The 23,938-nt window shown below is 43.7% G+C and overlaps 2 protein-coding genes across 10 annotated transcripts in view; one reads left to right on the top strand and one right to left on the bottom strand.

Annotated features, from left to right (window-relative positions):
* STX18 (syntaxin 18) overlaps positions 1-7,022 on the top strand; it is a 118,397-nt gene extending 111,375 nt beyond the window's left edge. For 4 of the 6 annotated variants that reach the window (XM_073342518.1, XM_073342515.1, XM_073342519.1 and 1 more), the window contains one exon: positions 1,585-7,022. Coding sequence is in view for 1 of the 6 variants with exons in the window: in XM_073342517.1 (XP_073198618.1) it covers positions 6,514-6,576 (63 nt within the window). In the remaining 5 variants the exon portion in view is untranslated. The remainder of the gene's footprint in view (positions 1-1,584) is intronic. The other 2 variants (XM_073342517.1, XM_073342516.1) reach the window with 1 other exon arrangement.
* NSG1 (neuronal vesicle trafficking associated 1) overlaps positions 1-23,938 on the bottom strand; it is a 27,009-nt gene extending 3,071 nt beyond the window's left edge. The window contains exons 1-4 of one of the 4 annotated variants that reach the window (XM_073342524.1): positions 23,667-23,938; positions 21,776-21,909; positions 15,149-15,265; positions 5,950-6,060 (exon numbers count right to left, since the gene is read on the bottom strand). In XM_073342524.1, the coding sequence (XP_073198625.1) occupies positions 5,950-6,060; positions 15,149-15,265; positions 21,776-21,904 (357 nt within the window). In that variant the 5' untranslated portion in view covers positions 21,905-21,909; positions 23,667-23,938. Of the gene's footprint in view, positions 1-5,949; positions 6,061-15,148; positions 15,266-21,775; positions 21,943-22,682; positions 23,228-23,666 lie in introns of those variants that run through there. The other 3 variants (XM_073342523.1, XM_073342525.1, XM_073342522.1) reach the window with 3 other exon arrangements.

Here is a 23,938-nt window from a genome sequence, read left to right as displayed (position 1 = left end):
ACAGAACTCCACAACAGCAATAAAGTTGAGTGGCAGCACTCCTCAGGCACAATAGAGGGCATGTTAAAATTACAACCTTAATGACTAGATACCACTTTAACAGTGTTTACTTTTCTGTTTGTCGAATCCTCACCTTAGTAGAAAAGAAAGTGGCTTTTAATTGAGTACCAATAACTTGGATGTTTAAAGAGACAGACAAAAATAAAACAAGATATTCTGGGAGATACAATGAAAAGTATTAATTTAGAATAATTTGTGTCCTAAAATGTTGGGGTAGAGCATGCATTAGATAAACACTAGCCCCATTCTGTAGGCCACACACACACAAAACTTAAGGAAAAAAGTAAAGGCAAACCAAAACTGTGAGGTTGTGTGTGTTATATCTATCAGAAAGGGTCTGAAGAATAAAATATTGTGGTAGGCCTGACCAGTGCAGGAAGCATTGCTGCCAAAGAGCATTTCAGTAAACATCCTTTTGAAATTCCTAATTTGTAAGAGCACATTGGATTTGATGACTTTGCAGTTTTAACCCATTCATCCATTCAGTGTTTACAAAAGCTGGATGCATGTCAGATTAACGATAACATAGGACAAGGGACAGTGAATCTTGTTGGATAGAGTCAATCTACCTGGATTTTCCGCTTTGTCTTGTCTTATCACTAGCCTGGATCCTACAACTGGCTCCATGAATTAAGTCCTAGCCCCACTGAAATCAATAGAAGCATTGCCACAGACTCCCATGCGGCCAGAATTTCACCCCATATCAGCAGAGTCCTAGGCTCATGCAGAGCCCCAGTGAAGTCAATGGGGCTCTGTATGAGCACAGTGGTCAAAGCACCCAGAGACAGTTGGAGGATGGGAGCCTTGGTGAAGAATGGCAAGGGTAACTCCAGGATAGTAATCATTTAGCTGTTTTTGCTCAGCTACAGCAACCACATTGTCATCTGAAAATATAAATTCTTAATGTGAAAAACTAGAATAGTTTACATTAGCACTAAAACAGAAAAATGATTAAAATGCTTCTGTAATTGGCATTTATGGCAACTGTGTTTCATTATAGCACAAACTGGAAGCAATGCCTGATTCTTCTCATTATAGGCCCCTATCTTCAGTTGCTTATAACTTTGACAAACTGAGTTAAAATACTCCATGTCAGGTGTCCAACTCATCTGCGTTGCATATTGAAATTACTACATGGATATAGCACATTCTGTATGTGATTTTAACAGAACCTTAATGGTACCATTCCCTGACTTTCCTGCTCTTACATTTAAAACTGATACATCACAGTGAATGTGTAATGTTTGTAGAGCGCTTGGCATGCCTTAAAGATGAAAGGGGCTGTATACTTTAAGCTGTTATTAGTGATTAGGGGGGCACAATCTAGTTACCTAATTAAAATTGCAGGGGGCAAACAGAAGAATTACCAGTATTGGAACCAAGCCAAACCTACTTGCAGTACAAAAGGTACCACAGGATCTTTAATTGATCATAAATGCACTTTATTTCATCACACCCAAAGAACAGCTTCCCAAATGGCACAGTATCCCCTATTAAGTTTTTTTTTTCTTCTTTTTTTTACAGTCACAGATGTACACAGCACATGGCAGAACAGCTTAAGACACACATACTAGAGATCCCATTTTGACTGGATTCCTACTCGCAATGAAAGGCTTTTGTCCCTTTGAGGAACTCCTAGATGTACCTATTGTATGGCCCAGCCCAGAGTTCTTGAACATTCCCCACCAGTAAGGCACTGGTCAGAGCCACCAAATGAGCTCCCTGTTGTAAATGTTTTGTGGGGCTGGTTCCAGACCTCTACCTGTCCTGCAGCCTTTGTCTTAGTTCAGGACATCATCCTGAATCCTTTATCAGTTTTCCTAATGCCCACATTAGAAAAGAAACTAACACAGAGGGGTGACAGAGATGAGGTGTACACCTCAAGTCTGGGGCACCAGTCTTTTTCACAGCCTGCTACAGTAGCTAGTCACAGGCAGAGCCCTTCATGCCTGTGGCAACTGTGGTTTCCAGCTTGACCTGAATTTGACTGCATCAGGATGGCTCTTGAGTTCTCTTGAGGTGGGCTGTGTTAATGGCCTCAATGCTTCCTTTAGGAGGAGAGTGACTCTATTCAGCTCCACTAATTTTGTTGTGGAGCTTCAGATGTAATGTGCAAGGCTGTGCTGGCCTCTAGTTGATCTATTGAAATTGTTTTGACCTATTGTCTCCGGGTTCATCAGAACGCAAGCACTCTGGCATCTGTGGCTAAAAACTCCTTTATGGGTATGTTAAGGTAACTCCATATCCTGGAGAAACTGACCCAGGCTGTTTAGATGAGAGTGGAATGACCCATGTCTCCAGCTGAGACTCCTGTAAGTCAGACCAGTATGTAGCCAGTTCAGAGTGCTTCAGAGGTGCAGTCTACCTCATAGCAGATATCTGGGTTAGGCTCACAATGTCAAAATTCACCCAGCATCTAAATAAGCCATGGCTTTATGTCTGCTGCCTGGTGGAAGGAGACTTCATTGTGGAAAGGCTTAGAGGCTATAAAGCTATCCCACAAGGCCAAATTAGGAGCCAACACAAATTTATGCTATTGAGCCACTGGCACAGAGCTGCACCATGATTATTTTAGAAGCAACAAGGTTGGTCGTCAGACTCTCTGGGACAGGATCACTGACTCCCTAAAGTGTCAAGATGAGAAGCAGTTATTTCCTGTGTCTCAGTTCTTGGTTGTTGAGTTACAGAGCTGTCTCACAATCCAGGACCCTCTGGGCCTGCAAGCAGGAGTCAAGACACACGCATTTTATGGCTGTGTGGTTGTGACACAGTTGCAAAGCTTTTCCATAGAGCATAGCTACTAAAGTCTTGATGGAAGTATTTCCAGTGCATAACATGCCATGTGATCCACCTCTCAAGGCAGCTAGAGAGTCATGTGGAACTGACAAAGCCATCCATGACATTTTATGGTCAAAGCAGGGTCTTACTTCCATGAGATTTCCACACAGCTGTGCTCCAAGCATGACCAACAACATTGAAAGCCTCAGATTAGGTAATGTTAATACAGCTGGCCTTCATGGTCTAAGCAGCTGTACCATTGCCATGGGAGATGACAATATAGCATTTTTAAGTCAACACAGACACTTTGAAGCCTTGGATGTACAGAACAACGTAAAGGTTTGAGACCATGGAGCCTGAGGCATCCATGACATGGTAGGACTGCCCATCACAGCCAGGCATCGATTCAACAAGGGCCTAAAAACAAGTTGTTTCAGTCTGAAGATGGCCCACAACGTGTGGACATCAGCGTAGAGTAAACTAAGTTTGACTCAAGGACGTGGCAGCATGGCCTTTATGCAAAGATACCGCATGGCACTAGAACTACTGATGCGGGACACTCTTTACCCTCTGCAAGCAAAGCACATCAGCATCCTAGTCTTGGGGACGTCGATGCAAGAGAACTTCAGTGCAGGCAAAGTTAGCATAGACAGTCTGCCCAAAGGGCTGCATGATCAATGTAAGACAGTTAAAGTAATCTTTTCTGGTGCAGACTTTTCCTTGGTCTCAGAATGTGACATCTGTGCAGAGCTTTGCCTGATCTTCCAGAAAAGAGGCACAGACATGGGCACCAAAGACAGACTCAAGTCAGCATTGAGTCAGTTTTAGGCCTCATGACATGCAGATCCGTTATTGCAGCACAGCTTTGATATTCTATGGATTTATCTGACAAAATGTAAGTTTACGATCCCTTGTATCATGAGATGGTCATAGATCTACACTTCCTTTTGGAAACAGTCTCCACAAAACCCTCACCACTGGGACCGTAACAAGTAGCAATAAGGGTCTTTGCATGAGCTGTATGTACCAGTGCATTAAACAGCCAGAAAGCTTTGAGAGCCATGGGAGATCCCACCTGTCCTTTGTTAGAAGGACAAGACCAAGAGTAGGAATCCAGTCAAATAATATCCTCAGAAATGCTGAATTAGAGGTAAGAAGTTTTCCCTTCACTGACCAGTCAAGCTAGAAAAGGCAAGCAAAGACAACAGAGCACATGGGACAGCAATTCAAGTATGGGGGGATGTAGAGAGTTTACTGCTGAGGAGAATATGATACAAGTCTTCCTGGAAGAAACAGCCTTTATTGCAGTAGCACTTAACAGGCCCAACTGAGATAATCATTCTAGGCACTGTACAAACACATAGTCCCTGCTCAGAGAGCTTTCAATCTCAATAGACAAAACGGACACAGGTTAGGAGAAAGTATTATTGTCCCCATTTTAAAAATGAGACAGGCACAGACAGCAAGTGACTTGCCTAAGGTCACACAGGAAATCTCCAAGGCATAAACAGAAACTGAAGTCTGATCTCCTGAACTCAGGCAGAGTTGCTGAGTGAAAGCCTTACTATCTGTGCCACCAGGAAACTAGCTAACACTCCCACAAACAGAGGCTGAACTTGTTGGCTCAGCAGGATCAGCTCACTAGCAGCAGACTGCTGACTGGACATATCACAGCATAAAGCGTCCTGTTCCTGACGCAGCCAGTTGCTAACCAGACCCATGAGATCAAGTTCTGCCTCCTCGCCTGGTTCCCACTCCTTGTGCCTGTTCCTGCTTCCTCACTGCAATTCTGGCTGTGACCTTTGGTGTGACTCCTGACCTCAACTCTGACACAGCACAAGGACTGGGCCTACCCCAGAAACACCCCAAGGCTCTTCCCCTTTGTACCAGGTGTGGGCAGGCAGGCTCAGCAAGGCAGAATCCAAGTGTGGAGGGGGTTAGTGTGGGGGGGAATCCAGGTGTGGGTTGAGTGTTGTCTGGGGCAATCTGGGTGCAGGCGGCTCACTGGGGGGATCGGGTGCAGAAGCTTATTGGGCGGTTCTGGATGCAATGGTAATTGGACTTTGCAGGGGGGTCCAGGTGAAGATGGTTGGGGCTCAGAAGGGTGGGGATCCAGGTGGCTCGTCGTGGTGGTCCAAGTGCAGGGCGAATGGGGCAGGGGCTCAGTGGGAGGTTTGGGTATGAGGGGGTCTGGATACACAGGGGTTGGGCAGATGGGGAAGCAGCTCCCTGTGTAGGGATCCTGTTGCATCTGAGGAGCGATGCATTCAGGAAGTGGGTGGGAGGATTTGCAGAGCTTCCTGCAGCTGGGGGAGAAATCTGGGATCTGACCTGGCCCCAGATACAGTGCAGGGGAAGAGGAAGTCCCATCCCCCCGAGCCCAGCTGGGACTAGCAGCTGAGCCCACCACAGGATAGGAGCCACCAGCTGGGTCTTCCCCAGTCCCAACCCCTGCCCCCCAGTGATTACTTCTCTGCCAGCTGCCTGGGCACCCGAAACATACTGCTGGAGAGGGTCGCATGACTGCTTGTGTCTTTCCTTTGCTTCCCCCTCAAAAAGACATTTTTCTGCAGGGAAGCAAAGAAATCTGCAGGGGACATAAATTCTGCACATGTGCAGTGATGCAGAATTCCCCCCGGAGCATATAAGAACTTTTTACACACACTCTCACTCACACTATGACAACTTTCATACATCTGTCATAAATCCAAAGTAGGAGCTGAGTCCAGATGCTTCACTCCATGATTTAGATTTATATCTTTGTTCTTTCCTATGGCCTATAAATTTGGGGGCACACGTGATATCCATCTTGCCTAATAACTAAGAACATCTTTCAAACAGCTGCAGGTGAAGATTACCTAATTTTAAGTGCACAGGCATTAAGAATGATGTTCGCCTGATCTCTGGAGCAGCAGCAAAAAGAACCAAGAACATTATGAAAATTATGAGATAGTTGATAAGTGAGGTGGTGAGTATGCAGAAAGAAATAGAGCCTTATTCTATAAAAAAATTAAATTATGCAAATAAACATAACTTTCCCCAAGGATAAGGAAAAAGTAGCAGAGACACTTTTGCATGTTCTTCTGTTTTTCTAGAATGTGTGTGCTTTACCTTGAAAACGAATCCTTCCGGACAGGTATGATCATACTTGTAAACCTTGTAGACTACTAGAAATACAACACATGTTAGGAATGCAAGGGCAAAAAGGACCAGAACAGTTACCTGCAAGGAGAGAAAATACAACATTCTTATTACTAATGCATTGCTTATTACATTATCACTCATTAATGTACTTAATACCTGTCTAGTATCAGTGTGCTTTGCAATAAAAGAAAAAAAATCAAACAGGTAATTAACCACTAAGTGGTGAACAGAGTAGCAAGAGTGCCCCTGTTCCTCCCAATTAGAGAAGACAGAAGATAGTTCCAGTCATTTGTTCATTGCCTAGAGGGCTGTTGTGACAATTGGGCCTATAACTGTGTCTGCTTGGGAATTAAACCATGAAAAGTTGGTCAACTAATTACCAGACACAAAAACTGAATTAGTCCTAACAAAAAGGACAATTAGTATAACTCCAGGACTATGTTGAGATCATGCTTGGTAAACAAGAAAGTGTCCGGAAATTAATGGACCGCAATTGGTGTGTTGGAAACTTGGCCTTGTTTTGTCCCTCAGTTATCAGGGGATGGGCTGTTCCACCCATCACTCCCTTTTGGGGTCCTTAAAGAAAGTCTTTGAGAGGAAGAGGAAGAAGAGAAGGTGGCTACTGGAGTAAGCTTCACCATCATGGTTGCCATCCCCACCATCTTCTGGGACCCCAGGCCGTCGTCGTCCTGATCCTGAGAGATGTCCATATCAGGCCAGAAAGAGGGACCCAGATGACATCACCACCTTTACCAGGCCAGCTGAATCCCAACCACCACCTGGGATTCAACGGTATCGGATTTTAACAGCAACAGTCACAACAATTTCTCCTGCCCATCTCAACTAGCTTCTCTTTACCCCAAAAGGACAGTTATTACCATCTAAGAGATTGTCAAACAAGGGGGGTTTCCTTCTAAAAATCTCTCTCAAGCGGAAGGGAAAGGAAACAAGGGATGTTGTTAATATGAAAACCTCACTACTGTACATTTCAAGTGTTCTAACTGTTTTTCCTGCTTTTCTTTAATAAAAAGTTAAAAGAATGTTTAATGTGGATTTTCCATGGTTCTAAGCAAGCTGAGGTCTCTGTATAACAAGCCCCAGACTTTAACACTGTTTAATGCTGGACAGTGACTGGGTTAACACCTCTGCACCATTTATTCCATCTAAATTAATACAAAAGGCCCTTGTATTGAAAGGTTCTGTTGTCACCTTTCCTGTTCAATATGTGCTTAAGCCTGCTGGGACAGAATGAGGTGGTTTGGGGCAGCAGTATCAGGATAACATAAGCTCTAAGTCTAGCTTGCATTGGTTAAGTGTATTTCCTTTCCCAATGCCTTCCCAAAACAGGGGTTTGGATGTCAGCAACTTAAGATCAATCTAGATATGACAGAACTGCCACTGGTGGGTGCAAGAAAACCATCCAGAGGGTATGGAGAAAGTGTTATCTGCTTCCTCTAGTTAGGGGATGTGAGACTTTTTTGTTAATGACCTTTGCAGTCTGGGGATCCTTTTTGGATTCTCAGTGCTCTAGAATTCATAGGTTGCACCAGCAACTTATCACATGCAGGCTGCACTGCAGAAGTGTCTTGCCACCTCCAAATGGAAATACAGCAATGTGTTCAAAATAAGGCTACCTTTGAAGACTAGAAACTCCAAATACAACTGCCCAGCTACCTAGCAGTGCATGTGGTAGAGCATGTGACAATCTGTGCTCAACAGACTGCACTGGTTACCAGTCTGTTACTGAGTAAAATTCATGGTGTTGACTTTGACCTAAAAAAGCCCCATGATTGAGGGTCTTTATGCTCACTGAAGTCAATGGAAAGACTCCCATTGACTTGAAAGGGTGCTGGAGCAGGGCGTTAGACAATCTCTTTCCCTAAGCATCATCCTGATGGTTGTGATGTGAGCTTCCGTGTTCAAACTACCCATTCCCAGAATGGAACTGCGGGTGGAGCTCTCCCCTTGTCCTTAGAAACCCAAGATGGTTGAGCTAAAGGGCATGTTGCAGAGCTTATCTCATCAGGCCTTTGCCTGAGAGAGGTGTAGCCTGAGTGTTTTATATTTGTTGTTTGGGGAGTTGTCTTTGAAATGACCTTGTTATTTTTAGCTGAAATTCTAAATGGATGCACATGTGCCTAGATGCTGCAAAAGGCTTTAAAAAAAAAAATCAAAAAAAAAATCAGAAAAAATAGCACACGTTTCAGCCAGAGAAACAACAGTAAACAGAGCCAAACAAAATTACGTGACTTGGAAGACAGGGGACTGGGCTAGATGGACCACTGGTCTGACCCAGTATGGCCATTCTTATGTCCAATCCTGCAATTTTACTGGGAGTTGTAGGTGCTTGGCACCTTGCTAATAAGGCTTTGGGGGGCTGATTTTCAGGGGTGTTGACTATAAATATCTCTCACTGACCTCATTTGGAGCTGTGGGTGCTCAGTGCTTCTGCAGCTCAGGTCCTAAATGACTGGCCCATTGTCACACAGTCCACAACTGGAAATAGATCCCAGATCTCCCAATTCTCTGTTCCCAGGTCTTACCATTATCCCACACTATTATAAAATATATTACCTAATTAATTAATAATGGCATTCAAATGTGAATTCTTATTCCTGTGATGCTTGCAATTTACAACCATGCTACATTTCCAAACCCCTAATCAGAAATCTCTTGGCTCCTTCCAACCAGGTGTCTTATCCTCCTCCCATCCTTCCCCCCTCCAAGATACAAGTTACTCCTTGTATATATCCATAGAGGCATATGCAAGGAGAGGGAAAGAATAAAGTCCGTAGATTACAATCTGAACTCCCCTCAGTTCCACCCAATTCACTCATCCTCTCCTATAGCCTGACCAAAGCCTCATCTACCTGCCAACAGCCAAATTTCCCCTGATCACACAATAACCCTCGTTTTGATATCCCAGAGCAACCCTCCAGACTCTGATCCAATCACCTGGCAAGAAATCCACTTCTCCCACACAACTGATCCTCCCCATTCAAATCCCCATCTTTATAGCAAGTCTCACCCACCACCCCCCCCGAACCCTCATTCGATCCCCATGGCCACCCCCCCCCCAAGAACAACCAATTGCCCACGGCAATTTGAGGGGTGGGAGGATGGAGGCAAAGGACATGAGCAAGGTGCTCCACATCCATGACTCCCAACTGAAACAGTCACTCTACTGCTTCCCTCCAGTAGCTTTTCATCCTCTCCCTCACCTAGGGGAAGGTTCTTTTCTTCCTCCTACAGTGGTCCTGGCAGTTCACCCTCATCCTTTGTTCAGATGGGGGGAAAAGGTAGAAATCCTGGTACAGACACAGCTGTTCTTGTCCCCAAGGGGACTTCGCATCTCTTCTGCTCATGGCCGGAGTGCCGACACAGTGGGAGCAGAGAGCGTGTCTGCTAGTGAGCGTGCATGCCTGAGTACTCTCCTGGGAAGCGTTTGGGTCTCCACCATTGCACAGGAGTGATTACCCCTTTAAATGATTTTTATAAGTACAAAAACAGTTCATGTAAATATTTCTATAATATTGTTCTTTAAAAGAGTCCTTTTCACCTGGTTTTAGACAGCACTGTGGTGTGATTCCTCAGACGGAAGAGGTGACAATATATTAAGCATATGACAGATTTCTGAATAGATTTTAAGTGAAAGTCTAGCCAGAAGCTATGGTGGGGTGCATGAACCCTGCACCAGTGACAAAGGGCTTAAAGAGCTGCTGTGAACAAGGCTGCCCACCTCTCCAGCTGGGTCAGTTGTATCGGGGTGGAATCAGGGTTTAGAAAGCAGGAAGTTCCAGTCAACTGCAGGACATCTCTGGGAGAGAGCAGACAGCAGCTCTACAGCTCCCAAGAGAGGACTCCTGGAAGGCTTCAGGGAAACTGCCCTCTAGAAGGTCAAACTGATCCTACAAGGAGACAGCAGTCTCTGGCTTACCATCTGGGCAGGACAGGTTCAGCAAGCCCCAAGGCGAGCCACCAAACGGTTGGTATTGCTATGCTCAACCCCTCCCGAAGTTAGGGAATACGGAACTATACTGAAAGGACATGGGGAGTGGGAGCCAGGAGCCCCATCCCCTTCAAAACGCAGACAGACTATTCAGTTCTGAGACTCCTGTTTATGCAGATGGGGGTCCCCTACAAGTTTTGCAGCACCCAAACAGCAGGAGGCACCTGTCAGTAATCCCAGAATTGTGGCAGAAGCCCATTACGATAATCTAGGCAAGAGATGACTAACAAATGAACCAAGGTTCCTACTGTGGGTACAGTTAAATGATTATGGATTTTGGAGATACTAAAGAAACAAAACTCCCGGGTTCTGACAATTAAACTAACATAGGAAGAGGCAAATGATACACACAAAAATCAAAAAGTCTGAAAAGCAACAGATGTAATGCTACAAGATCTTCTAATCAATCCATTCCCCTACACGACAGCTGCAAAAAATATTGTCGAAGCGGTGTTCACCTCTCTCCTTGACTACTGCAACCTCCTCCTCTCTCACTTTGCTGACATTTACCTTGCTCCCTTTCAACCAACCCAAAATGCTAATGCAAAAAGTTATCCACTGCTCAAACACCGTCTGCCCCTCTTCAAATCCCTTACTGGTTTCCCCTCCCCTTCTGAATTAAATTTAACCACCTTAGCTAAAAGTCAATTTGTTTCAATGCCATGTGCAATTTAGCTCCCATCTCTGTTCTCTTCTCCTTTTACTTTCTCTTGTTCACTTACTTGGCTTACTGCTCCTTGTGTCCTCACCTCCACACTGTCTTTCAACTAGCCCCTTTCTGCCTGAAGCCTTTGGAAGCCTGATAGACTGGGTTAACCACTCTCCCCTCCATCAAATTTTTTCCTCAAAGCACACATCCGTCAGGAAGCATATAAATCTTACTCCTCCCCTCCTAAAAACATTCATGTTAGTAAACATGGAACTAACATGGCATGCTCTAGGTTTCCCTGCTCAGCCACTTACTTTTCGTCGCATTCCATCCCCCAGTCTCTGTCTCCATATTAAGCAATTTAGGTTGTAGACGCTTTGGAACAGGAACCTCGTTTCTGATTTGTCTGTAAGGTACCTAGCACACTTGATGCCACACTAAAGAGTGAAAACTTGTATTTACCTTTCATCCAAGTGACTCACAACCTATACATCTGTTCCACTTACCACTGAAATGCAGGCACGTCTGGGAGGAAATACAGCAACAATGCAAAACAGTTTAGGCCACACAGAGAAGTCTATTGTTATCCAGGAGAATTTTAGGCAGGCAGAATGTAATTATTCAAGACTAAGTCTGGCTATATCACTGCAGGTTAATGCTGTTGTAAAACATACCATGGGAATAAAGGTCAATGGACTGTTCTGACATATATGAGGTTGCAAAGAGAGACATAATAGGATATCCTTTACCAAAGCAACAAGCTGGCAGCATGCTGTCTCAGGAAACGGGCTGGACACTCCAGGGAGATACTTGGAGAACTCAGGGGTTGGTACGTTTATCACTAACCTGCAGAGGGACAATACAACCTGCATAGGCTGGGAGGGGAATGCTAGGTGTTGCCCATTGCCAGTGGAGTTGGGGAGCTGACCCATGGCAGGCACAGACAAGGCTTCATCATATTAAGGGCAGGTGGTAGCGAGGTGCCTCACTGCCCTGGGTACCCCATGGCTCTATGAAGCTTGAAACCTTGTCTCTTCCACCAATAGAAATTGGTCCAAGAAAAGATATCACCTCACCCACCTTGAGTCTCTTCAGAAAGAAAGGTCATTCTTAAAATTGATTCTATCCCTTTAAGTAGATCAATAATGAAACCTTTAAGTATGTTGTATACACTTACATTTCTTCCATCTATTAAAATGGCTTATTGAAATAATAGGGAAAAGATACCAAACTGTAGGATGTGAATAATGAAAACTGGGGTTTTTTTGTTTTTGTTTTTTTTTAGGAGGATGCCTCTTTTGCTTTCCCATAACCGCTTGTAAATATTTAAACAACTGTTTGTTACTTCATAGCACATGACTTGTGTTGCAAATAGGCTTCGGACTTTGGCTGTGTAGTTTGATGTGTGCATAGATGTCAAGGATAATGTCTGAAGAATTCATTTGCCTTTGTAAGTACAACATGGATTATAAAATGTACTACAATTTTTTAAAAAAGGCTTGAAATGTATTGGGGAAACTGAAACATTTACTTTCCAAATCATTTAAATTGTAAGTGTTTCTGTACCAAGGTTTATTTCACAAAAGGTAAAAGCATCATCTTTCAATAGTGCACCACTTTATTTCTGAAACTGTTGTGTGCAGCCGACAGCGTGTGCATCACTATGCCAGTGTTCAATGGGAGGAATATCGAACATCTAGTGTGAAATCCTGGCTCCACTGAAGTCAATGGGAGTCATAACTGATTTCAGTTGAATCAGTATTTCACTCCTAGGTGTCAATGCACCTCAATTCTGACCTGCAATAGCTTCTTCCTCTTCCCACAATTCCCACCATAGGTCTCTTCTGAGCAGAGACTGCCAGCCATGCTGAACTATGTGTAGCGATTCTGTGTTGTGGACAACTTGTTGGAGACAAGATAAAAACCTCTACATGTAATTCAATTGAAGCTGGCTTTCCAAAGGTGACAGAATAATTCCCCATATTTCTCCACAGTAATTCCACAGACATCTATTCATACTCTAAACTAGCCATTTAAATTCATGTCCATACCAGAGTGGTTACTTGCGGAAAACCAGAATTGGATTCTCATATATACACAATGTCCATATTCTGTCCATTTTGGACAAATCCTGATTTCAGTTGCATTGAAGTAACAAACAGAATCTGACTGTATATATCTAATTAAGCTATAGGGAAAAATTACACTTTAATTCTACTCTAAAACAATTTCAGCTGTATTATAACTATGATAGTGTAGTCGGAATGAATATATTTTACAACTTCCTATTCACCCAACTGCTGAAACAAATGAGGTATATGACATATGCACCTGTTGTTTGCTTAGTTTGTCATAATGTAGAACTTCTTAAGAAGCACAGCTTTAGATGATCTGCACTAATGAATCCCCAAAATACAATCTGCTTTGTCCTTATTTAAGGACTACATCTTGGAATACACATGTGAATTATTAGTAAATATGTTTGTTTATATTTTTAGTGCAACTTTATGTTTTTAGTCTGCAGAAAGCATATCCATAGCTGATGTACAATACTAAAGTCATTAAAACAGCTTCTGAAGCTTTTTCCATGCACACCAGCCAAAGTCAATATCCTACCAGTTAAATAATGCATTTTATAATTATAGCAAATATTTGACTTTCAAACAAACATCCTTTTGCTCTCTCAGAAATCAGCAGCAGCAGTTAACATGATGGTTCACAATTAATAAGGACCCAGGAGAAAATCCCACAATCATCTCTTCTTTTCATCTGCATATTTATGAAATTTTATCAATTATTCATGAACTGTTTACTACTGGGAGTGGTGAATATAACAATCGTCTCTGCTGGAGAAGCAGTCAGTCTTTTCTAAAATGTTACAAAGCAGCATAACTTAATCCTAACACTGCTATAAGGAAATTGAGGGACATTTTTAGGGCTTGATTGTTCTGTATGAAACTACTGTTTTCTATTAAACAAACTACAATTTTCCTAATTGGTCAACCCCTCACGCCCTCCCTTCAGAAACCTAGACATACAGCCATAGTGTGATTCATCATGCAATTCCCCAGAGATACAAAAATCTTACAGAAATCTCTCTGATGCAGCAGTTACCTAGCAGCACTACCTAGCAACCCTGTAGTTTGAGATTAATCCCAGAGAGGTAATTGTAAAGTCATATCTAAAAGACATTTTGTTTCAAGTATGCTTCTAACTGCTCAGCCGTACAAATTAGAAATGACTACACAACAATATTACAAGCAATGCACTTGCTGCTCAGAGAGGTCTTCTTTGCTCAGCTCTCTCTCAACACAGGCACAAAGACTCCAATTCCACTGTTGGCTATATGCATATAGCCGTCACTGAAATCAAAGCAAGCTATCTGTACACTTCTGAGGGCAGCTTTTGGCCTAAAGAACTTTCAGAATCATTGTTCATGCATGGTTGCTGTGTTCTATTCTGCATGCTAAAGAGTATGTTCTTCTCTTGACGTGCCCACAAAACTCCCATTAACACCAATGGGAGTTACACATGTGCACTGGGAAAAGAATATGGTTCTTTATTTCAGCCCAGCATTCTATCTCCAAACTAAACCTTAAACCTTCTAGCCATGTTTTAGTCTGTGCACTTTAAACTGCCATCACACACTAAATATTTTAAAGATGTTTTCTGAGTGAACTTAATGCCTGTGCAAGGTGCCAGACAGACAGGAAATTGAAGTTTGACAGAACAGGTACAGAAGCTTGCCTTGTTGCTGACATTTCAACACTTTGCCTTGCTAATATGGCTCGAGGAACCCTATCCTGGGGCTGGGGTGGAGGAATGATTCAAGTCTTTTCATCCGGTAAGTCCTTTGTCTCTGTCAGACTACCTACAAAGGGAGTTATTGTGATGTGGACACATTTTCACCAAGGAATGGACTTAGACCACTCACTTTCACTGAACAGGCATCAGATGGTAAGAGTTTTCATACATCACCATACTAGGGGATAAATTTGAACTAGTAACAGAGCTGTTTGCCACCATCTTACTAATTCCCTGAGCCACCAAATCAGTGTATTCAAATTCACTAACCATCACAAGGAATAACATTGGGGAAAAGACTGCTCCTTTAACAGAATGTGTTTGAAACGGTAAAAAAAAAAATAAGCAAAAAAGAAAGTGGATGCCTGTACAGTACTTCTCCCCTAAAGCTAATGGGAGTATTAGTCACATAATGGGAGTTACATGCCCGTAAGATACTTGCCACTTAATCATGCTGAACTTCCACGGACAAATTTCAATGGGATTTTTGTCGAAGTAAGGAGTGAAGTACCTGGATGTAAGGACTGCAAGAGTTGGTCCTAATTACTAATGCTGAGATACTGTAGTTGCACTCAATTTTTAAAAAATTTTCTGCCATATCTTTGTTCTTTAAATCAAGTTTTCTTTGACTATAGTTGGTAATTGATTGAGTGTAGTTCTGTAACAGCAATTGAGTTATTAACAGCATAGATAGCCTTGCTTACCTTAAATCTTTCCGAAACTCCTTCAGTTATGCTGATTGTGAATTCAGCTATTTTGGGGGTACGAAATTTTCCTTTCTTGCGATCAGGTTCATATTCTGTTTTCGTTTTGACCACAACCTTATCAAAAACATCAACAAAAAAGCGATTGATTACTAATTAGATCTGCACACCCTAAGGCTTATTTCCCCAAAACACCTAGCTTTGCACTAGACATGGGACTATTCTTGGTCATAGCTTTACATATGAAATAATGTAAATTTCCCAATGCAATTAAAAGGATACCATTGTCACATTCTGGGGTGGAATCTGGACTGGTGAGGAGTTGTCACCACCTGCCCTGTAAGCTTGGGTGCCTCACAATGCTTTCCTGTTGTAACTTCCAACCTGGGCTGCTCATAACTAGCTTACCAACATGCAGATCACACCCTGATTGTCTGTGTGCTAGACAGCCCTGACCCCAGCAGCCTGTCAACAGCCTAACTCTGGCTTTCATCAGTCTGGGTTACTACTTGCAGTGTGACTCCAGCACACTCCCAGTCCCAAGTTTTCCCAAAACTGTGTGCTCTGCAATGCCCAGCTCTGTCCTCGAAAGTTCAGAGAAATAATATTGTTTGTTTATTCCTCTAAAGACACAAAACATCACAGCTTATTAAGCTAACCAGGGTAAATACACACTTCCCTGTAAAACACAGCACTGAGTAAAAATGAAAAAAATTAACAAAATAAACATAGGTTAAGTGAGTTCAAGTATAAGTAAAACAAAACTAGAGCTTAAAACTTAATCTAACAAGATACAGGCTTTATTCAAGATAGTTCCTCTCACCAGCAGGGGTGCTGGAACAATTTTTATAGTGGGAATGCTGAGAGACATTGAACCAAACTGTAAACTCAGTATATAATGGAAGCCATGGATTGCTGCAGCACCCCCCCACACACCTATTCCCAGCACCTATGCTAACCAGGTCATTCTTCAAGTCATGGCTGACTTTCCCTCAGTCAGGACCTTCCACAAAAATACAAGGCACTGGCTTCCCTTGTCTTATTAGATGAAAGATCTTTGCCCAAGCAGGTTTCTCACCTATATTCAGTTCCAAACCCCTCCCCTGCATCTTGGTTTTAAGGCCCATCTTTCTCAGCTTGCAAGAACTCTGGCCTCTTGTGTCAGTCTAGTGGTGGATGCCAAAGATGGCTTCCATCTTTACTTCTATTTTCCAAAGTCCAATGAACTTGTTTCAAGAGGAAGGATGACCTCATACTGTTCTTCTCTTCCTGTGGGCTTCCCATCCCCTAGGTGATTTCTATGTAAATGGGACTTCTATTGTTTGATTCCACCATGCCTAATTTACATAGGGACAAGTTGACAGCTGTGACAGTCCCTCCTATCTGGGCATGCATTCATAAAAGATCTTACATGATGCATTAATATTGCATTCAATTTGTTGATTCGATTGCTTATCACTTGAGGTACAGCTCCCTTGTCTTTATAGGCCAGTTTGAAATGGATTCTTCTGAAAAGTAATACCCAGACCAAGCTTCTCTCTCTTGCTGGGTGTAGTAGACACCATCCTGTCTTCTCTCCCACTTGTTAGTGTGTTTTCCTCCACCTCTTGTTAGCTTGATGGGCCTGTTTACATGTAAATTGATGGAAACACAAACTCCTTTGTTCAGGATACACCTGTTTAACAACTCCCCAACACACCTGGTTTACACACAGTTATAATTGCAGCATAGATTCATAATTCTTAATGCCCATTGCATACATACATCATGCAAGAATATTAATGAGTGAGTTATTAGTTTTCAAATGATACCTCATACGGCATATTTTGTGCAAAGATTTTTACAATACTGTAGTGTGTAAATGCAGGGGTGCTTTGGGTCACAACCACCAAGTAATTTTTTGAATTCATTTTATCTGCTTTCACTGGCATCAGACACACTAGTGATGCTAACTAAGTAATTCTTCCTATTACATATCATTCCCTCATGGAGGACATGAAAATATCCTTCCTATCAATTTTACCCTTTGTCAACTAGCAAATACTGATGAATTTCCCTTCCATGTGTTTTTGAGGAAGCTGAAGGGAGCATATAATTAGAAGACTATTCCACAAATGATTGGTTTTGTTTAAACGCTGCATTGATGTTGCTACATTTTATTTGTGCAGAGGGGTGTAGGTGCATGTGAGCACATAAGAAATGCAATTGGTTAGTTCAATCCACTATTGGTCAAGATCAAATATGATGTGGTGCTGATTTGTTTCCCCATTCCTTTAGTATATTTTAAGAGCAGATATAACTGCACCTGTATTTCCCCTCACTGGTCCAGCAAGGGCATCTACTCTCAGGCTTTCAGCTTCCCAGCTGTTGTCCTTCTGGGTGACGATCCACATCTCTCTCCCTTCTGACTGGGGTATTTCCAGGCAGCACAGTTCTCTGCCTTCACTGTTTCAGAGTAACAGCTGTGTTAGTCTGTATTCGCAAAAAGAAAGGGAGTACTTGTGGCACCTTAGAGACTAACCAATTTATTTGAGCTACACAAAATCTTATGCTCAAATAAATTGGTTAGTCTCTAAGGTGCCACAAGTACTCCCTTTCTTTTTGCCTTCACTGTGTTACTCCCAGCACAGACAGGTTGCCCAAGGACACCTACTTGCTTTCTTTTCAGAGACTGTTACCAGGCGTAATTGCTACCATTATAAGATACCACACAACAATTCCTATGCAAGCTTATGTTATTAAGGTAAAAAAGCACTACAAAGAAAATATACTAAAAAACAATAAAAGTACCTATACACATTTTAATAAGCTTACTAGAAATCACCCTAACATGCAGTCTGTCAGGAGCAGTCCTTCAACCCCTCACCCAAGGGGATTCCTTCTGGTTACAAGCTCATCACAGCTTCAGCTCAGAACAAGCACCCAGTCTTATGGGGCCTCATTAGGCCCAGTCCTTCCAATCCTTCCCAAAGGATTGGGGCCCGCTCTGGACCAGGGCCCTGTCTGTTTACTGGATCAGGAAGAAGGTCAAGAGCCAGTTTAAAACCATGCTGTTTATCCCAAAATTCTTCCTTTGTTTGTTGGTCCCTGGAAAATCCAGTTTGAGCTAGTATCTGTGCACCTTTCTGGGGAGGAGGCTGGGGAAGTGGGTTTCAAAGGTCTGAAAACAGAGGCAGTACATTAGCCTCCCCCTCCTTACTAGAGAAGATACACAACAACACAACACATACACAATTGCATTTTTAGTACAATGTACTCCAAAGATATTAACCCAAATTCAATACGATTTAGCTTAATTCAATAAAGTTGATCTTAATTCCATCAGGTTTGTTCAGGATATTGTCAGTCTGTCACAGTGGTCATCTCTATCAGCTTCAGGGGAATTCAACTAGTGAGGTTTGAAACCAGAGATAGACTGGATCAGATAGTCAATTAAGAGGTCAGTTTAAAAAAATAAAAATAAAATCGAGCGGATGACAACATAGTAACAATAGCAGTAGTCTTCCACAGTAGCATTCTGGGACTGAAAGAAGTGTAGGTCCATCCACCCACCTATCTACATACTGTGTTTTGCATCTATGCTGTGATATTGTTCAAGTGTCAGGCTAACTTTTAAAAAAAAATATTTACCTATGGTAGTAACTGCACACAGGCCTTCTCTGTAAAGAGACTCCTGAAAGCCCTAAAAGCCCCATCAAACAATTCCATCTCATCATCATATCCTTAAAATATTCCATACCTCAGTTATGTCCCTATTAATCTCTTGTATTCTAGTGAATACAAATCTAGATTCCTTTATTCCTTCACAAAGTTATAGTTCATCATCTTCTACAACTTTTTCCAATACCGTCTCTATAGCATCGCATTCAAAACTGGGCACAATCCTCCCTTTGCCTCCCAAAGCCTTAATGATCTGTTCCATATTTTGTCATCTTCCAAAGATTATAACTCTGTATCCTTTTTGGTTTTAGGGCCCAATACTGTCATTAGATGAAACCCACTGATGTCAGTGGGAACTATACACCTCTGAAAGCAGAACTGTGACACTTAAGCCAGACACTGAACCGAAAGCTTTGGGTTTGCCTACTTTCTCAGCCAGCTCCTTCTCTGAAACATGTGATGGTTTGGGCCCAATTCCACAAAACATACACAGTATCTTTAGAATATTACATAGATGTGTTAGTTTTGGAAACTAGTTTCCAAACATCCTATCTTCATTTTGATTATAATTATGTTCAGTGGCATCATGGGAGTTAATTGGTTTTGGGATTTCCCCCCCCGCCACCTACCCCCCTTTCATCATATTGCATAATTGCAGGCATTCAAAAAAAAATCACATCCAACTGACAGTGATCATAGTTGTAGCTGCCTGGTTATATAATGTTTTCTTTTGTTTAATATAACCAAAAGTATACTTAAATCAATTCAGCCTTTAATTTAGAAACTGTCAAAAACATCAAATTCTTAGCATTAGTCACTACTCTCCATGACGGTTTTATGCTTCACTGCAACACCAGAGCTTTGTAACTGCATAAGCTTGGATATGTGAAATATGTACTTACATTTATTACACAAGACTACACTGCTACTTCAGAATTTGATTTCTGTCAATCCTTTCTACTACTGGCATCTTTAATATGAGCTCTATTAAAAAATAAAACATTTAAGTCTGTATCAGTGGTCTACGAACTAAGAAGCATCTTACCTGGCTGGGCACAAAAGGGACCCATTGAGGCCTGTAAAATACTCTTCTACTCGTTGTAAATGATTGCACAAAGGAAAGGAAACACCACACACACACACACAGATGAGCAGTGGGGAAAGAAGAAATGCTAACCAAATGTTTGAGTCCTCTGTTCGGGTCCATAACTTGCCCTTGGTTCTGCTCACACAACTCCTGTTATCTGCAGTGGGAGTTCTGCCCAGTGCTACTTGACCACGTACTAATCAAAGAACAACTTCCAGTAATGACAAACTTAGTACAGCTCTTACTGGATTAACCACAGTGGCTCCATTTTCATTAATCTGCTGCCTGTGGACCACAGGGGTTCCTGGTTCAAGGCTCTGCTTAGCAGCTGAGTAATATAACATGCACACTCAGCAAGTTTGGCCTCTGGATGCAGGACCCTGCTAACTGGTTGTCTGCTCACCAACTGGCAGACACAGTCAGCCACAACAACAGTTTTAAAGCGTTTGGGTCCAATTCTGCCCTCAGCACAGGAATTACATACATGTAACTGAGGGCAGAAACAGGCTCTAGGGCTTTGAAGCCAATGTTATGGGCTAATCCCATCTAAAGTGCCTGCCAAGTGGTGACCACGTACTATACAGAAATGTCAATGGAAGTTACACCCATGTAATGGAGGGTATAAATAGACCCTTATTGTCTACCATACATGAACGTTTAGACAATTTTACAGATATTCTTTATCTCTAGGGTAAGAGCACATGAGATTTTCAAGATATGCAACCTATACCTACCATTTATCTAAGAAAAGAAATAAGCCTTCAAAGATTATGAAGCAAAAACTCACCATGAAATTTGTTACCATATGTATTTAGTGACCATTTCCAGTTCAAGTTTATGGCTGCTTATATTATTTTTCAGAAGGTATCAACACCAGAGACCAGTAAGCTTTTAACTTATACAAACGGAAGAATGTTTGAAAAAAAAAAAAAAAAACCAAACAAACACAAAACACAAAACTGTTTTCTTGTATCTGTTCCATTATGTCCCATAACTGATAATTATTATCAGATTATTTGTGTGGGGAATGAAAAAAATGTCTTGAGGTTTCTGCACTTGCCCTTCTGCATCAAAGTTTGAATAATCAGGCTTTGCATAAGGGACCACTAAGCAGCGGTCAGGGAGGTGAAATACAAGCCTCTCCCCCAAGTGGGCAGGATAGGGGGTGGCAGTACAACCTTTCTTTGATCCACACTCTAGCCTATGGGCTGGAACAGCAGATACTAATCCACACACCCTATTCAGGAGTTTTGGACCACAGAATCTGTTAATTATGCATCTAGTAACCCAGCCACTATCCCATCCACAGCTTCCCCTTTCCAGTTGGCTTATCAGCATGGAGCCCCTTCTGAGACACACAAATGGTGTGGAAGTTCCCTGTGTGGCTGTCCTGCCTGAGCCCACCCTGTGGAGTTCTAAAGCAATGCTTCCACACTTTGGGAGGTTTTACAGCCAGCAGGATACATTTCACCCCCAATGAATTTTCACAGCTGCCTTACAGATTCTGAAGATAAGGGCATACAATGAAAAGAATGACAACATATCACAGACAAGCTTGCAAAATACTACACCGTATCCTCAAAGCAACAAAGAAATCTAAAAGTACTTATCACTGATTTTTTCAGTACCATCTAACCCTATAATATGTATGTGTTTTAATGATAACTAATGGCATTTAAATGAAAAAATCACTTTTACTGAAATGTTTATGATGATCATTGGCTTAATTATTTATTTTTTTCTCAAGAAGAAATAGCCACTCCTTAAAATGCCCTCTAATAAATGGAGTTTTCTAAATGGCTTATTACACAAATGATTCTCCTGTTGTTTGAGAGAGATTGGGTGTGATTCTCTGTGGTGGAAACTGTAGCCTACTGTACCTTATCAGGAGGCGGGAACTGTAGCTGATTGACATCCAGGGGTGTGATCAAGGGGATAGTGTCAAATCCATCCTCCAAAAGGGGCTGCTTTGTGCTCTTCTCACTGAAATTATTCCCTAGTTTCACCATCCTTCCTGGATTAAAAAATTTAAAAAAAAAAAAAAGTCCTACAAGTACACACACATAAAAATGAAAACCTTAACACAGTGATAGGCCTTAAACTCATATTGCACCAAAAATATGCCCCAAACACACAAATCCTAAAACACGTTTTTGTTTTGTTTTTTTCCCCTCAGGGAAAATTTCTTCTGTTGATCTCAAGTGATCTAATTCCACTTTTTTACATCGCTATTACTTTCTGAATTGTCATTAGGAAGGCATAAGCTATAATTGTGTCACAGTTTGGGAGGAGGTGGAGGTTGGGTTTTTGTTTTTTTTTTTTGGTTTTTTGTTTTTTAAACAGAAGACTAATAAAAACTCTGTGTTCCTTCCCAGTCCAAGGGCGAATGGCATCCTCTCCAGAGCGCTTTCTGGAAGCCCTGAATAACATCAAGTGGAAATGCAACATCCTTCTATGTAGTTTATCCATCCATCCCCGCAGTCCCCTCCATCCACACAGCCCCTTTCACCGCATCTCTCCATCGACACAGCTTTCCCCCCCTCCCACGTCCATCAATCCATTTCCACAGTCCCCGTCTCTGCATCTCTCTCTGCCCAGCGACATCGCCCCCCTCTCCGCATCCATCCCTTCTCGGCTGTCTCTGAACGTGCCCATCTCCAGGAGAGGGGGGCGAGAGAGCAGAGCGCAACGAGAAGCCCTCCAGCGTCCTTCCCCACCACGAGATGCTGGGCATGAAGCTCTCCTCCCCTCTCCCAAATAGCCGCAGCCGAAAGAGTCGCTACCTACGGGAAAGAACAGGCTTGGACTTACCCCACCTACTCCTCTGCCTTTTCCCTTTGTGCGGGGCCGGTGGGTGGGTGGGTGCAAGGCAGGGGATGCTCCAAGCCCTTCTGTTTCAGCTCTCGGAAATGGCGGAGCTGCTGGGACGGCTCTCCGGAGCGGCTTGGGGCGGGCGGGGGGGCGGGAAAGGATCGATCGGGGATGGGTTGCCTTGAGGTGAATGGGCTTGTGCGCGTTGCTAGCAGCAGCAGCGCCTCCGCCGTGACGCATCCGCCGCGTGTCTTAGGGCAGATCCGAGCAGCAGCACAAAGGGGCCCCGGGGGAGGCGCGCTACTCGCTCCCCCTGCGCCGGCCGCTGGTGCAGCTGGAGGGGGGCTGCAAGGCTCCCTCTGCAGCAGCGCTACAAAGGGGCGTGGGGGGCGCAGTCCCCCGGCAAGGTCCTGGGGCGGCGGCGCGAAGCGGCTGGGGGGGGGGTGGGTGCATTGCTCCCGCCAGGGTAGCCGTGGCATGGAGCAGCGGAGGCGCGTCGCTCTTCCCTCCTCGTCGAGGTCAGCGCCAGGCGGTACAAGCGGGCTGGGAGGGGACAGTGACCTCGTGAGGCAGCCGTACCAGCGGGGGGGGTTGCGCGGCACAAGTATGGGGGCGGGCTGGGGGCGTCGCTCCCCCCAGGCTCCCGGTGGAGCTGCAGGTCCCTCCCCGCGCCTCTGGCAGGAGGCGCGGTGCAAAGGGGCTGGGTGGGGCTGGGGGCTTTGTTCCTGCCGCGCGAGCGCTCGTCGCTCTCTCCCGGGGGCAGCGGCGCTCGGCGGGGGCCGAGAAGGGGGCGTGCGGCGCTCCCCGAGCCTGCCCCCTTCTAGACGGCGATGTTGCGGAGCCGCGTTATGGCCGGGGAGCACAGGGAGGGTCGCGCCGGCGCCCCCTCTCTTTCCATTCTGCTGACTCAGCCCCTTAGCACGGAGAAGCCCGCCCGCCTCCCTCCCCCGGGGCTCGCACCTGTGAGCCGCTGCCTCCGAACACACCCCTGGAGCCAGGCGCCCGCGCTGCTCGCTCCTCGCCTTAGACGGGGGTTGGTGAAAGGGGGGTCCAAAACGCTGCAATCCACAACGAAGAAGGAAAATTTGCGCTAAATAAGCCGCCCGGTGCGCCCTGCTCGCTGGTGCAGCCAATCTATCATTTTAATTGCATTGTTTTCCTGGGCCCTGGTAATTGGGAGGACGCGATCCGTTATTCGGCTTTCCTGGCGCTGCTTGCTTTGCTGCTGATGG

This window comes from Lepidochelys kempii, chromosome 4 (genome assembly GCF_965140265.1).
Source record: "Lepidochelys kempii isolate rLepKem1 chromosome 4, rLepKem1.hap2, whole genome shotgun sequence".
Taxonomy (NCBI): Eukaryota; Metazoa; Chordata; order Testudines; family Cheloniidae; genus Lepidochelys; species Lepidochelys kempii.
This window is presented reverse-complemented; position numbering and strand designations above follow the sequence as displayed.